At 40.2% G+C, this 15,671-nt stretch overlaps 1 protein-coding gene across 14 annotated transcripts in view; it reads right to left on the reverse strand.

The window, feature by feature from the left end:
* Positions 1–7,986: 7,986 nt before the first annotated feature.
* Positions 7,987–15,671, reverse strand: part of HELZ (helicase with zinc finger) — a 148,538-nt gene continuing 140,853 nt past the window's right edge. For 13 of the 14 annotated variants that reach the window (XM_070480144.1, XM_070480137.1, XM_070480138.1 and 10 more), the window contains 2 exons: positions 13,930–14,182; positions 7,987–9,321 (listed from right to left, as the gene is read on the reverse strand). In XM_070480144.1, the coding sequence (XP_070336245.1) occupies positions 8,987–9,321; positions 13,930–14,182 (588 nt within the window). In that variant the 3' untranslated portion in view covers positions 7,987–8,986. The remainder of the gene's footprint in view (positions 9,322–13,929; positions 14,183–15,671) is intronic. The other variant, XM_020875686.2, reaches the window with a different exon arrangement.

The raw sequence follows: 15,671 nt of genomic DNA on the forward strand, positions 1-15,671 counted from the left end.
TGGAACTGAGGCCATGCGATCAGGATGGGTCCTCACACCTGAAGAGAGGGTCTCCATCCTTGTGGGAAGTGGTTTGTTAGAACAACACCGCTGTGTGCATCAGGCGTCAGAGCCCATTACAGACCCTGCCTCAGCTCCAAGGCACAGGGACGTGGGCGTGTTCCAGTTTAGCCAAGCTTCATTTCAGCGCTCCCCAAGGCGACTCTCCATTCTCCAGCTCAACCCGTGCTCCATACAGAATGGTCCCGCCTTGCAGTTTTGATGAAGTCACATTCTTCTACTTTCATTCTCAGAAAAGTGCTTTAAAGAGCACCATTAATGCACAGGAATTAACACCTGAGAGTCTTATTTGTATGTTTTCCATTGAAAATTGGTCTTGGTTACGTCCTCTAGAGCAGATAGCAGCCCAAAGAGCTTCTCCACAGCCGTTTGATTTATATGTAAAGAAGTGTGTTTCTTTGCAAAACCCAGAGATGATTTATGTCGGATCAGATCAACTCAAAGAAAGCAGGATACCCATCTTGAATGTGATTCACTGCGCTAAGAATTGTAACTTGTCCTTAAGAAAGGCCGACTGTCCCATCTCCCCACATTTGCAAACCTGAAGCACAGCATACTTGTTTGATTCATGGTGCCACATTAATGGGAGGTTAAAATAAGACCGCCACGGCACACAAAGCCTCTGTGACCGGCTAATGCTTCTTGAAGTCATATCATGGCACATGCGAAGAATTATTTCCCCAATGAAAATGAGACCCTGACTCAGGCCAATTTTGTGCCCAGCCAGCATTTGGAGGGGAGGGGAGGCAGTGTGATTAAATGCTTGGCACACCCCCTGATATGTTGATGTTGATGACAAGTAGGTTTACAATGTCTGAAATAAATTCTGGGTTGCACAAGCCCGGAATTAATAAGGGACTTGTTAAGAGCAATTCATGATTGTCTCTTCTCTCTCAGCTCAGTCGTGTCTCTTTTCGACTCTTTGGATTGCATCCTACCAGGCTCCTCTGTCCATGGGATTCTCTAGGCAAGAACACTGGAGTGGGTTGCCATTTCCTCCTCCAGGGGATCTTCCTGAGCCAGGGATCAAACTCACGTCTCCTGCATTGGCAGGAGAATTCTTTACCAGTGACCCATCTGGGTTACTTTTTTAATTTGAAAAGGGCTGATGATCTTTAAACTTTTAGGTAACTAATACCTGAAGCCTTCAGGCCTTTAGTACCTCTGAAGTTTAGAGATTTAAGTTGCAAATTTCTGAAAACTAGAGTCACAATTTTACAAATTAATATTTAGTTCTGTTACTTTAGCTGGTTTTACTGATTGATATCATGAATAAAATCAAAGTACTGTGCTTAACTTCTGTTAGACCTTGGATCTTGAAAGGAAGTAGAGGATAGTGTTTCACAGATAATAAACAGATCTCCAAATTATTAAAAAGGCATTTTATTATAAATACATTTTAGTTGTAGCAGTAAAATACATTTTGTGTTACCATGAATCTTTTAAAACAAAAGAATTTCACTGAGACAATGATCACAATGTAGGAACTGTAGAACTCCGAACTGAAACTTTGTTCTAAGGAACCAATGTGGCCAAAGTAATTCCAAAACTAAGTTTGACAAGAAAATGACAAAAAGGAGAAGGAAATAAAAACCCTAGAGAGTGGCCTTGGGGTTATCTTTATGGCACAAAGTCATTTCTACTTTTAAGGATAAACTCTTTAGGCATTAGAATTCTCAGATGAGGTATCATTAACCACAAAGGAAAAATAATAATTTTGCCAAAAATTATGATTATTAGATAGATGGCTGTACAGCTGGTACTTTTTGAAGAGATGGAAATGGATCCAATCGGTTTTATGTAACCTCCCTTTGGAAGGCTTGCCAAACTAAGACCCTGTATGAATTTGCAACTGTATGAAGTTAGCTGAACAAGTTTAGGTGAGAACTGTATTCTTGAAGCATTTAAAAAAAACACTGTGTCACTAATGAAGCCTTCAATAAAATGCAAAACCCATTACCTTTATAATTTAGAGGAGAGGTATTTTATTCACCCTATTTACCTAGGATACAACTACCACATTTAACCAGTACCTTCATGGGTTTCAAAGAATCAGACTGGATGACTGGCACAGAAAGCGGATACAGTACTTGTCATACACACAGGTTATGAGAAGCTGGCATGGTCTGGATACATAAAAACCTGACTCGTCCTCTGTGGGGGGTGGGGGCTGAGAAACATTCTCAGGTGTAGTTGACCTGTCAGGACTTCAACCTGGACAGAGCCCCCCGACCAACTGGACGACAGAGCGAGGTCTCTGCATCCAAGGCATCGTGCAAAGCAAAGGATAAATAAACTGAAGCTCCCTACGAGCTGCAACTGAATACACTAACCTGTGCTGAAAATATAAACAATCCCACCAAAGATTATCAAGGCTTTCAAGGAGGAAGTACTGTGTTTTAAGAATTCCAAAGCTGTGTGTTCTAGGTTGCTTATCATATGGTCTACATCTAAGTCATTCTATAATCTACTACCTTAAAAATAATTTTTTCTCTCTTTCTAGTCTCAGTAAATTCAAAGCCAAACAAAAAACCAGAGGCAGAGACCAATACCTCTCAAGCTGCACTCCAGGGGAAATATTAACGACAGTAACACACAAATTTTAAAATATCCATAGACCTGTAGGTTTATTATATTGTAGGCAGTTTCTCTCAAAAATAACTTGCTCATACATGTGCACCTATAGTTTATGAATAACTCATGCTGTGTAGGTGGAAGATTCCTCTAGACTGTTTCTTGCAAACATATATAAATTTTTTTAAAGGTAGCAAAGAAATCAGAGACAATTGTCAATTTTCTTCCCTAAACAATACTGCAGGCTTCCCGAACACCTATTGGCAAAGAATCCTGAGAAACGCATAACTTGAAAAGCAAATCCTTTGCCCTCACCTCTCTCATCCCCCAAAACATGAAAACCACAAAGACATCATTTGGGGATTATTTATCATTTTCCACGTTCAATGTCACTGCCGTCTTAGTCTGGGGCTTCTGACACTTAGGGCCTCCATAAACGCGAAGGGCATTCCGGTGCCAGCCCGACGGCTTCCTCCCACAATGCTCATGTCTGTGTGCGGAGCATCAAGACCGACTCTAAGCTCTCCAAGCAAATGCTCAGCTTCTAGACAAAAGCCCAGGCTGCGGTGTACAGGAAGCCAAACTCATGCCAGAAGTGACAGCACTCCTACCCTGACTTGGAAGAGCAGCCCAGCCCTCGGAGGGTGAATGCTGGAGGCGAGAGGTGGCGGCCCCCGCCCAGAGGGCTCTTTGCTCCAGTGCTTTCTCTATGAACGTCCCGAATTATAAAAATGTCTCAAGAGATCAGGTTTGCACACTGAAGAAATACACGCATGATTAAAAAGACCCTCGGACTTTCTCTAGACCAGTGGTTCTCAAGGTGTGTTGCCTGGACAGCAGCCTGAGCCTCGTCTAAATCTTTTTGGAAATGCAGACGACGAGGCTCCAGCCTGGAGTCAGAGATGGTGGGAGTGGGTCCAGCAGCCTGTGCTTGACAAGGCTCCCGGACGATTCTGAAGCAGGCGCTCAACTCTGAGACCCACTGCTCTGTCCTACTCAGACAGGACAGACGTGTAAACAGATACTCCCTCTATTCTGTGTGGAAACTATGGAATTCACCCCTTCCCCTCCACTGCTCAGACATAAGAAAAAAGAAAAGAAGCTAATGACAAAATTTATTTCAAAAAATCAAAAAAAATTTAATATTGGTTTCCCCTCCTATACATAGTTCTAAGGCAGGCAGTCACATGCTAGTATGCAAAATAAAATACAAAAGACACCTCATATGAGGTGTAGAAACAGCTAAAAGACTCCCAAAGAATATAATGAAAAGTCCATAATATTGTTTAATGAACTTATAGAATTATATAAAACTTACTATGCATTATGCTTAATATTTGTATCAAAATAAAATCTCTCTGTTGAACAAATTGCAAATAAAGTCTGGTCTAATACATTACTGGAACTATAAGTATATGAATGTCTCTGGGTTTTCTCAACACTCCAGTTTTAGAAGCTTTAGGCTAACACTGTAAAACTGAATTTAGGATTTAACCACGGTTCATGTTACCAAGTCTAGATTCTTCTGTTAGGTGCCTCCTTTCAAAGAAATTTAGAAACTCCTGTGATTATTTCCTTAACGTTTATTCCAAAGCAGATTATTTTCAAACATTTCAAAAAATTTAAATACATTAAAATTTTTGTAATTCTGTTTGATATTCTAATTTAAAGGAATAACAATGCCATTTCTTGAATGTGTTTTATAAAAATGTTAGTAAGATTCATTCCTTGTAACAATGGTCTTGAAATTGCTTATTAAACAGGTATGAAAGTAGTTAAGTGTGAATTTAGCAGCTTGACAGTGAAATCTCACCACATAAATATCCAACCTCAAGTAGAGGGAGAATATGAGAAACCTAATACAAGGAGTACTTTGAAGACTGAAATGCCGCTTACTATTTCCTGATGTCTTTATAATACGTGACGGACATCACTAAGTGATATTCTGAACAAGAAATCATAAGTAGAACATTATCCATTATTTCTAAGTGCTAAATAGTTGTGAATCCGGTGGCAAAGACTGGAGCAAACCATCAGATCCACTCAAACATTTACTTTGAGATTTAGGAACACGTAGGGTCATGCTAGAAATTGAGGGTTCTCCTACTTTAAAGGGATGGTTAGCAAGAAACATGTCTGGTAAATCTTACAAAAGACAAATTACTACCTTTGTGGAGCTAGAAGAAAAACCAGATAGCCTAAGTAACATTTAAGGTAGCAATTTGTATCTTTCAATATATTTAAAGTTTTAATCTTGTATTTCTATAGGCTTTTTCTGGGTTCTCTTTTTAAAAACAACTCCAGTTTGAAAAAAATGCTATCTAAGGATAACAGGTGTCTCTTCTTAAAATAGTGATTTCAGTAAATCTAATCTTCTTCATAACAGTACCTGAAATCTAAAATTTATCTTGAAATTGGTTTTCACACCCTGGCTCTTTTTAGGCAAAGTGGCTCTCTCTAGTCAAGGTGGCTAGAGATAAATTCTTACATGTTTATAGCTTTGCTCTCAGATGTGTACACATGGAAAATATGAAACATGTAAAATCGACTACATGAGAGCAAGATAACACTATATATTAATTATTTTAATTTAGGAAATTAGGTTAACTTTCTCAGCAATTTCAATGCCTCCATAAACACGGAAACTATTTTCACAAATAGGTCTTGGAGACTGCTATGTTTAATTAGGTAATGCTTATTCAGTGGGAATTCTGCTTGTTTTCCTTATTCTGAAATTCTTTGAACTGAAAAGACCAATTGATGTTTACATCAAACCCAAACTTATTCTAGAATCTTTGATGAATAAACCACACAAAGCAGTTTGTTATTTCATACATACAAAATGACCCGGATAGAAGGAAAGCCTGCCTGTCTCTGAGGAAAGGAGAATGAAGGTTATGTTGTTTAAACGGTCAATAATTAACTGCTGGTTAATCAAAAACAAAGCTCTGCTACAACAATCTGGCAAAGCACAAGCCAAAATGCCAAAATAGCAACCAAAACCCCCTTTAAAACACACCAGAAATATCCATGTTACGTTGGATGAAGTTCTTCAAATCTTAATAGAAATTCATTTTTAGATCAGGAAAAAAAAATTAGCATGAAAACTCTACAAATTCTATCACCCAAAAGAACTTTAATGTAAAAAAAAAAAATCTCAGTAGCACTGAAATTAAAAAGTAAAATGAATAAAAAATAGTTCTGGCAAAAAAAAGGAAACTTCAGAGTGATACAGAGAACAAAGAAGCAGAAAGACATCATGTGAACAATTGACTTCACTTGGAAGAAATCTGTATTGCAAGAAAAGGAAGTTGGTAACACTTGGTATTATCCCAGAGGTAACATCAAGCTTTAAAAATAAGGAAGTTCCATCTGAACTAAGGTTGAACCTATATATAAGGTCATCCCTTGGTATCTGCAGGGGCTGGAGTTCAAGTCCCTTCTATAAAATGACACAGTATTTGCATGTAACTCACACACCCTCCCATATACTTTAAATCATTCTCTAGATTACTTATAATACCTGATATAATATAAATGCTATGTAAATGGTTGCCAGTGCATGGCAAATTCAAGTTCTCCTTTCTGGAACATTCTGGAATCTTTTTTAGTATCTCTGATCTGGGCTTGGTTGACTCTGTGACCATGGCCCCTGCAGACAAGGGAGCCGACCATCAACTGCTACATCAGTCTGATCTGCGGGCGCCTGCTCACGCTGCCCAAGTCAGATCCCGGAGCAGGAATGGTTCTCTGAAGCCACGCTTCACTGCAATGGAAACTTGCAATGTTTCTTGCAGTTACGATTTCCTCAAAACTGTCACAAGATATTACACATACATAATACTCAAAGCACAGCTGGAAATATATATGGCATTAAGGAAAGCTGAGGACCAAGCCTGGAGGTTGGAGTACACGTTTGAAACCGAATCTAAGAGCATACTGATGGGAACAACATTATGATTCCTTGACTGGCTACAGGAACAACAAAGAAATGAGGATCACTCAGACATGCTCAGCACAGCAGTGGACTAGGAAGTAGCTATTATTTTTAGTTATTCAGAAATAACTGCTTAGAACATTGAAGTCACAAAGACCCAACAGCTTCCTTATGCGAAGCTTCCATCATCAACATACTTATATAAGGTGGTGGGGTGGGCACATTTAAATAATTTTAAAACCAGTATTTTTTAAAGGTTCAGGTATGGAAAACAGGTAATTAGGCAATTACTTCATGACACAGGCTTAGTTGACAGGCCTGAGGTGACAGTTCAGTCTTCACCAACATACTTTCGACCGTTCACCTAGCTGTGTCGTAGACCTGGATATGGGGGGGAGGAGGGTCCTCACTGATAAGAACGCTATTTTTCACAGACACCCTCACATCAGGGGGATCTCATTTTCATTTGGGCTCTATCTTGAGTTTTGTCACCAAGTTGGAAATACGCAGCTATATAGCAAAATTTTTTCTTCTTTTTTCATGACTAAAGTTATGTTGAGTAAAATCCAACACCGCTGAATGTGGTGATCTGATATCGTACAGAGAAGCCAAGGTGCTGTTCAGTTGCTGGCTTCGTTTTCCAACTGTGACTTGTGCTAACCGTGACCACATGCGCAGTCGACACACCGACACCTGCCGCTGCGCACAGCACCCGGCCTCCGCGGTGCAGCCACGTGCGGGCCAGCTGCACCCTGGACGGAAGAGGCCCTCCCCGTCCGCCCTGCGGCTCGGCCGCCTCCAACCAGAGGCCCTCCCCTCTCTTCACCTGAGATCCCAGGGTTACAGGCGGCTGCTGCTGCGGCCAGACTCCCGCTGTACAAGTTTTCCTCTATCCCTCTGCTTTTCAACTGTTTTAAAACGGACTGCAAATATATGATGGCCTACTCAAAAGGAGTCTTCCAAAAAGCTATTTCTGAACAGATCATCAGGATCCATTCAGGATTTGCAATGTTTCCCAACCTTATCCTATTATTTTATTTTTTAAAAAAGGTTATATTGTAGTTTCAAGACACCTCTGAAATATAAAAGTAGTACTACTAGGTCAGGAAAACAATACGGACATGCTTTGCTTCAAAAGTGTCACAAGACCACACGTTTGAAGAGGGTCAACGCTTCTCTTTGGATTTTACCAAAGTTCACTCAAAACAATGTCTAGACTGTAGAATATTTAGGAGAGCTGTTTAAATTTTATATTTTTGTACAAGTTCAGTGGGGTTCTTTCAGAAGAATCGAAAGACGAAAAACAAGGGTAGTTTTTGCCCCAGATTTTGATTAATTTTGATACATCTTTGATAAACATTATATTTCTTCTTTAATGATATTCCTCAAACAAAACAGTTAGCAAAATATTTGAATTTGCCATGTATAATGTCACATTTTAATGTAAACATCAAATAAGGTACCAAAATTTTTACTGGAGGGAAAAGAAACCTTAAAGCGGCACAATTCTTTATACCACTGGAGAGAGGGGAAGCCAGATTACAAACATTTACACATGCATAGTGAGGAAAAAAAGATTTTTACTAAATTCACGCATTTTTAAAATAGTTATCAAGTCTACTAAGCACCAACAATCCTAAAAATTTTTCAGCTTCATGATTTGTTTAAAAAAAACCACACTATCAAATTAACATTAAAAACAAGCTTGAAGAGTAGCTTGTCCAAAAAATAACTAAGTATGCCCATGTTTTTTTCAGGTTACAAAAAACAGTGGCATAGGAAATACACCTGCAAAGAATGCCTTTAACTCTGTCCTACAGTGGATGGAGAGGACAATAGCGCATCATACAGTCTAAAACTATAAAAGTTTTAGAGTGCAGCATCTTGCCACCAAAAAAAGCTGATGAAACTTAAAAGTATTCAGAAGATGCTGCCCCTTTATTTTAAAAAATTTTCAATGAATTTAAGCAAAAATAACATACATTTGTACATCAACTGGCCATTTCTGGTACAGAAACCCAGCATATGGTAATATTATTGAATAAATGTAAATGCTACTTACAATTTTTTTTCTCTTTAAATACATTTTAGACAAACTTTTTTTCTTTTTTTTTTTTAATAGTTGCACAATTAACTTCTTAGCTGCTAGCTTGATGCAAACATATATAACAATACACAAATTTAAAAATATTTTTTTATTCCACATAAAAGCTGTCAAAATTCTGACTCACGTCAAAAATGCAAATAATGGAATATACTTTTAAAAAATTAGTTGCAAGTCTAGCAGCAAAGCAATTAAGTGAGAACATATTTAACATGAAAACAAAGGAAACTGTGCAGCTATAGGTGAAGGCTGGCTACCTTAGTTCTACTGATACAGAAATTAGAACATTCTCCCTGGAGGAAAAAAAGTGATTACTTAAAATAGGAGTAGAAGCCATTGCTGCCGGCTGAGCTCCCCAGGCTGAGCTCTTGAAACAGAGACAGAGGGTCGCTGCTCTTCTTGGCCTGCTCAGGTGGGGGCCTGGGCTTGGGAGGGGCCCGCAGTGCGCTGGCGTAGGACATGGCAGGCTTGCCGCCCCCGGAGCTCTGCGGGCTGCTGCTGCTGGCCGACTCGGCGATCTGCTTGTTGGGCATGAGCGGGGGGAACTGGCCGAGATGCTGCAGCACGCTGTAGTTGAAGGAACTGGACCCCTCAAGGCTCTCAGGCTTCAGATGTTCCTCGGGGGCTTTGACGGTCTTGGGCGGAGCTAGAAGCAGAGAACAGTAACACCGATTTAAGGGCAAGCCCAGCAACACCCAGGCACCTCATTAACTCCATGTCTCTACTGGTTTTCATCTCCAGGAACTCAGGGACAGACGGCTTCTGCCACAGAACCCTGAAATCACAACATATCTAACCAAACTTCTCCATCTCAGAAACATTTGAAAAAAAATTTAACTATGTGAGCTGCAATAACTAGGCATATTAAAAACTGAAGGTCAAATCCAAAGGTCTGCTTCAAAAAACTAATTTGTTTAACTGTACATTTTGATATTTATTAACTACTCATAGTCTGAAAATGGGAGCAAATATGTTCTTTCTTAAATAAAAATGAGTTCTTCAACCAGTTGTCTGGTTAAGATAGCTTCTATTATTAACCGAAGAACAGGAGCATCAGATTCTGTTTCTTAAAAACGCTACCTTTCCTTGTAATATGTAAGTAAAAATGGAATAAAATGAGAGAAGAACAGTAAACTTCACTTCACACTTCCTGTAATCTGCCTGATTTTAATACTGAATCCATTCTTCCTAACTCATTTCATGGCCCACTACGTCATAACTTGCTTTAAACACTGATTTTGTTTCCAATGTTTTAAAATTTAAACCATTATACTGAGTGATAATCATAATACATATTCATTGAGGATAACTTGAAACTACACAAAAGCCAAAGAAGAAAATAAGCTATTCAGATTTCCAAATACGAGAGCTAAGCCTTAACCTGTTGGTGCATTTTCCCTAAGGACATCAAACAATGCAGACATTTCGTAATTTTTAAAGGAACCTCTCATTTTTAGAAATCTGGATAGCAGTCAATTTTTCACTTTTCAAATGTTATAAAAGATGAAGTTTCCTAAATATTCATGACTGTTTCCTTGAGATAAATTCCTAAAAGTACCATGCAGTGCATGTGTGTGTGAACACCGCTCGGTCGTCTCCGACACAGGCCAGAATCCTGGAGTGGGTTGCCACTCCCTTCTCCAGGGGGTCTTCCCAACCTCTGGATCGAACCCAGATCTCCTGCATTGCATGCAGACACTTTACCAGTTGAGCCACCAGGGAAGCCACATTTAATGAGACCCCACTGAGCAGTTATCAGAATGGCCCACATCAGGACACTGACGTCGCCAAATGCTGACGAAACATGGGACAACAGGAACTCTTGTTCTCTGCTGGCGGGAAGGCAGAATGGTGCAGAAGTTTGCTGGTTTCTTACAAAGCTAAATATACCCTAGCCATCAGAGTGAAAGTCAAAGTCACTCTGTCATGTCCGACTCTTTGCGGCCCCAGGGACTGTATATTCCACGGAATTGTCCAGGCCAGAATACTGGAGTGGGCAGCTGTTCCCATCCCCAGGGGATCTTTCCAAACCAGGGATCAAACTCAGGTCTCCTGCATTGCAGGTGGATTCTCCACCTGCCAGCTGACCACCAGGGACACACAGTGCTAACTGTGGCCAAATCACCCCGTGGGAAAACACTGCCCGATTACACTCAGTCAACAAATGTGCCCGCTTCTCTACTATATCACAACACTCATGTTACTATTTAACTTTAACTATTTTATAAGTAAATAATTATCTTACAGTTCTACTTTGCATGTCTTGATTACTGATATTTATGTACATTTTCCCCTATGTTTATTACCTATTCATGGATTGGAAAGTTTAGTTTTAGTATTTCATTGACTCAGTATGCTAATTTCATATTACTATTTTAAAACTTTAAAAAATTCACAAATTGTTCAAAATTATTTTAAGCCATTTAACAGCGTTCAGGAACATTTATCACCTTTCCTGTCTAAATGTCATTCTGTGAATGAAAACAATTGCTTTTAAGAGCATTAGTTTAACAAACATTTCAATATAAAAGGGTCTTGCACTGCCTAATACACAAAATAAGTATTTTATTGGTTGTTCAAAACTATTTTTATTTACCAAGTCTTCTTAACCATGCTCTCATTTTCATGACAATTAGAGTTTAGAATGTCTTTAATTAAATAATACATACAAAATAATATTTTAGAGGCAGTTGAACCTAATGCCTACATGCTTATCTAACCATGAAAGTAAAGATCTCTGTCAATCTGATTTACCACACATACTCCAGATAAGACAAACTGTTCTTTAAAACTGAATTTTACTAATCTGGCAGCCAATGCTTTTTTTCAAAATACATTTTTCTACCTAATCTTTAATTTTCATCTGTTTATGAAAAGAAGATGCTTGATAAAGCATGCTTTGTCACCAGGACAAGAGAACAGAACTGGAACACCCAGGGTCGGGGGATGAACCCCACCCTCACTGTGGGCGCCGTAAGGTACCAGGCCCCACACTGAGACTGGTCACCCCCTCGATCGCACAGAATCTGTTTTCATGCTCTCCTTACTCAGCAGTCAAGCGTTCACCAAGAGCTGAAGTGTGATCAGTGCCAAAATGGGAATCCAAAGTTCAAAAAGGTCAGAAACATGACCTCTGCTCTCAGGCTTGCAAATGTAGAGAAATACAGCCATCTCATGACCGCCTTTAAATTCCAAACCAATATAATACAAACAGTTTCCTTCAACTTAAGAAATAAGTCTCAAACTTTAGAAAGAACTTTCCCAAGTGGTGATAATTTTCCTTCTGATTTACTACTGGCAATTGCTACATTTCTCTACAAGTAAAATAAGACAAAATAAAATACATATACACATATATACACACACATACAAACTGTGAGACTAGCAGGTGTGCTTCAGGATATTGGTGACTTCTGAATTAGTTTTTAAACATTTAGCTAAGTGGTGTGTGTGTGTGTGTGCTTTGTCATGTCTGACTCTGTGTGGGCCCGGGGACTGTAGCCCACCAGGCTCCTCTGTCCGTGGGAGTCTCCGTGGGAGAATACTGGCGTGGGGAGCCGTGTCCTTCTCCAGGGGACCTTCCCGACCTGGGTTTCGAAACTCCATCTCCTGTGTCTCCTGCACTGGCAGGCAAATTCTTTACCACTAGTGCCACCTGGGAACCCTCAGTTCAGTGTTTACTATTTGTCTTCTAGCAATGAGGAAAACTGGCTTCCCCAGTGGCTCAGTGGTAAAGAATCCTCCTGTCAATGCAGGAGACCCAGGTTTGATCCCTGGGTCAGGAAGATCCCCTGGAGAAGGACACGGCAACTCACTCCAGTATTCCTGCTGAGGAAATCTCATGGACATAGAAGACTGGCGGGCTATAAGTCCCTGAGATCACAAAGAGTAAGACACGACTTACCAACTAAACAACACATGACTTAGTGACTAAATAACACAATGAAAAAAGTAATAATTTTATATTTGTGGAAAAGACACCATAAATGACATATGCGTTGGGCACTTATTCAGGAAATTTCTACCTTATCAACTTTTTATTGATTTTGGCCAAAAGCTATCTTAAAGTTTAGGTTGGAAAAAAAATGAGAAATGATGTTGTCTTTAAAATAAATTATAATAAAACAACTAAAAAGGAACAAATTTTCACCACTTATTTGTAATTTATGTTTCTCAGGAAATCCAAATATGATGAGTGTGTTTTTGCTAGACCTCTACAATGACAAAGCAATCCCAGGTGAAATACAGCAGCTTACACACAGAAGGTACTAATGAGTGTTTAAAGATTAAACACTCTTGCTGGGAATGAAACTAATACCTATTTAATGCTTTCTGATCTACCATGTCTCTTGCTCTAAAAATACACTTGTATGCATATTCTCCAAAATGGGTAAGTTACAGAAACAATGGATTCACATTCTAACGAGGAATAAAATAAACAAAATACAAAGGTTGATGCTACCAAGGCAGAAATTCACCAACGATCATAGACTTGTTCACAAAGATCAACATCTACAGCCTACAAAGAGAAGGCTATAGATCAGAGAATCAAATAGTATCACTGTTTACATTTAACATTTCTTTACAGTCAACATAAAAAAAAGGAGACAAAGGACAGACAATGGTTGTTAGGCTGGAGGAGAGACATCAGACTTCTCACCACACAAGTGCAAAGCCGTGTCTGTTCCAGCGCCTTCCTATGTCTTCTTTTTCTTCTTTGGACTTGGATTTCTTACTTCATCAGAATACAAGAAATAAACTCTGGATTTCTAAATCTCAAAATATTACACCCTACTGGTTTTTCTTATGGCCAAACTCTACTGTGTAGGTGTCTGTCACAACTTGATTGACAATAAAACTACCGAAAACTGAAACTGACCTAACCGATTCCCACCCTTAACTGAAAAAAGAAAAAGAGACAAAAATCCCGAAAGCAAGCTCTTCCCAAGAAAAGGTGATTCTATTTAGAAATGTATTTTAGTTTCCCTTACTTCTTTTGCCCATTCACAGGTTACAATCATCAAAATCATCAGTTCCTAAATACTGACAGATTACTTACCTTCCAGATCATATATATGGAAGCTATATAGTCCTAAATTAATACGAATCCTGAGGCACAGCTGTGAGCAGTGACCATTAACTACTGTTCAAAGACAATCATGCAAACGGAAGAAATGGGAGCAGGAAAACCCCATAAACAGCAGGAGCTGACCAGTGAGCACTGAAGCTGTGGCCACCAGCAGCCCGGTCTTACCTGCCAACTCTCTGGGCTGGGCTGGCCTGCTGGATCCATTGCACGGAATGTTCTGATAGGGGGTGGATGAGGTGGCGTTTACCCAGGACTCCGGGGAGGAAAAGGTGAAAGAAGACTGGTTATTATGGTCCTGAAGCTCTTTACACTGAGCAAGACTGTCTTGAGGAGTGCTTACTTCTTCAGAACAAGGCTGCACTGAGCTAGATGAGATTCTTCTTTGGTACAAGGGCCGACCAGGTCCTCTGGGTTCATACTACACGAAGAGAAAGGACATTTCATAAATCTGTGAAATTTACACCCTACTCTTATGTACACAGCAATCTCACTGTGTTAAGTAGAAATTCTCAACACTACTCTCTTTTGTGACTGTGAAACGCCCCCAAAGCAGCCTGAGCGGTGGCCACGGTGTCTGGAGACCTGGATTCAAACGCAGCTCTGGCCCTTGGCAGGCAGTCCTATCACACGACACATGTGATTTCTGACTCTGCTTTCTTGTTTGGAAGATATGGGACTGAACCACCTGTCTTCAGTTCCCAAGTTCCATCAACATTTTAGGTGACATTAAATTAAGCATGAAGAAACACATCTGCTCAAAATTAAAAGGGGATATTACAGTCACAATCAATTGAACCATAACGTCTTGAACACACGCATCCATTTGAGGCTCGTCTGTGGGCCCTTCACAACCTCCCGGTTTATTATTCCTTAGACGTGATGGCAAGACAGGGTTCCCCACCCCCAAAAGAAGTGCACCTGATTGGCCCCACTGCAGTCTTCCTTTAAATTGTCTTCAACTAAAACGGAACATTCATTATTCTTCATCCAATCCTTTGTACGTTTGAAACTCAATTATTTTTCTCCTCCCTAACTTGCACCAAAATTTCTTTAGCCCTCTGTCAGGACCTATTTGCCAGAAATTCCTTAAGTGCCCTCCAAGTTTCCGGGCCTGACTTTTATGACCACGGCTCAATCTCAGTCCTAACAGCAAGGCAGGACGCAGCAGAGTGAGCTGTCCGGCCTCGGTCTATGGCCAGAGTCTCTGGGTAGACTTCAGGCTGCTTTTACTGGGAACATCGCCCTGGACAACTGACTTCACCTCTTGGGAACTTCAATTGTACATGTATCTTCATAACCCACAGTACGCAGCTCTTAGAACTGTGAGAATCGAATGAGTTCAGCACACACCGTTAGAACACAGGAAGGGTCTGCTGTTAACCTAACATAAAAGATAAACTTCCATGCTAGATCTTAAATGACAGGATGGGACTGGCTTTTTATTTCCCCCTCTCCCTCTCCCAGTAATAACAGACTTGCTATTCAGTTTCCAGTCATTATTGTTAGGGGAAGCACACTGATTGAAACTGCCCACCCAGGCCAGGCACCATAGCAACCATTTGCGTGAGCTGTTTTATGACAGGAGGGCCTGGTGAAGAACACGGAACTAATAAGCTACCATCAACTGGAACAGTTTGGGAAAAGTCAAAAAGAGACTCCGCACGTCCGACCACCTCCCAGAATCCTCCTCACAGGCAACCATCTTGGCTGAACAAGGCGTGCACCACCAGGAAGGACTGAGTCAGAATGACTGGCTAAAGATAACCCGGAAACTAATCCCATCACCAGAAAAGCCGAGACTGGGAGCCACTGGCAGAGCTGTTCTCCTGGGTTCCCTTACCCGGCTGCTCTCCCCGGGGCGCCCTTCCCAACAAAATCTCTTGCTTTGTCAGCACATGTGTCCCCTC

Source organism: Odocoileus virginianus, chromosome 17 (genome assembly GCF_023699985.2).
Source record: "Odocoileus virginianus isolate 20LAN1187 ecotype Illinois chromosome 17, Ovbor_1.2, whole genome shotgun sequence".
Taxonomy (NCBI): Eukaryota; Metazoa; Chordata; class Mammalia; order Artiodactyla; family Cervidae; genus Odocoileus; species Odocoileus virginianus.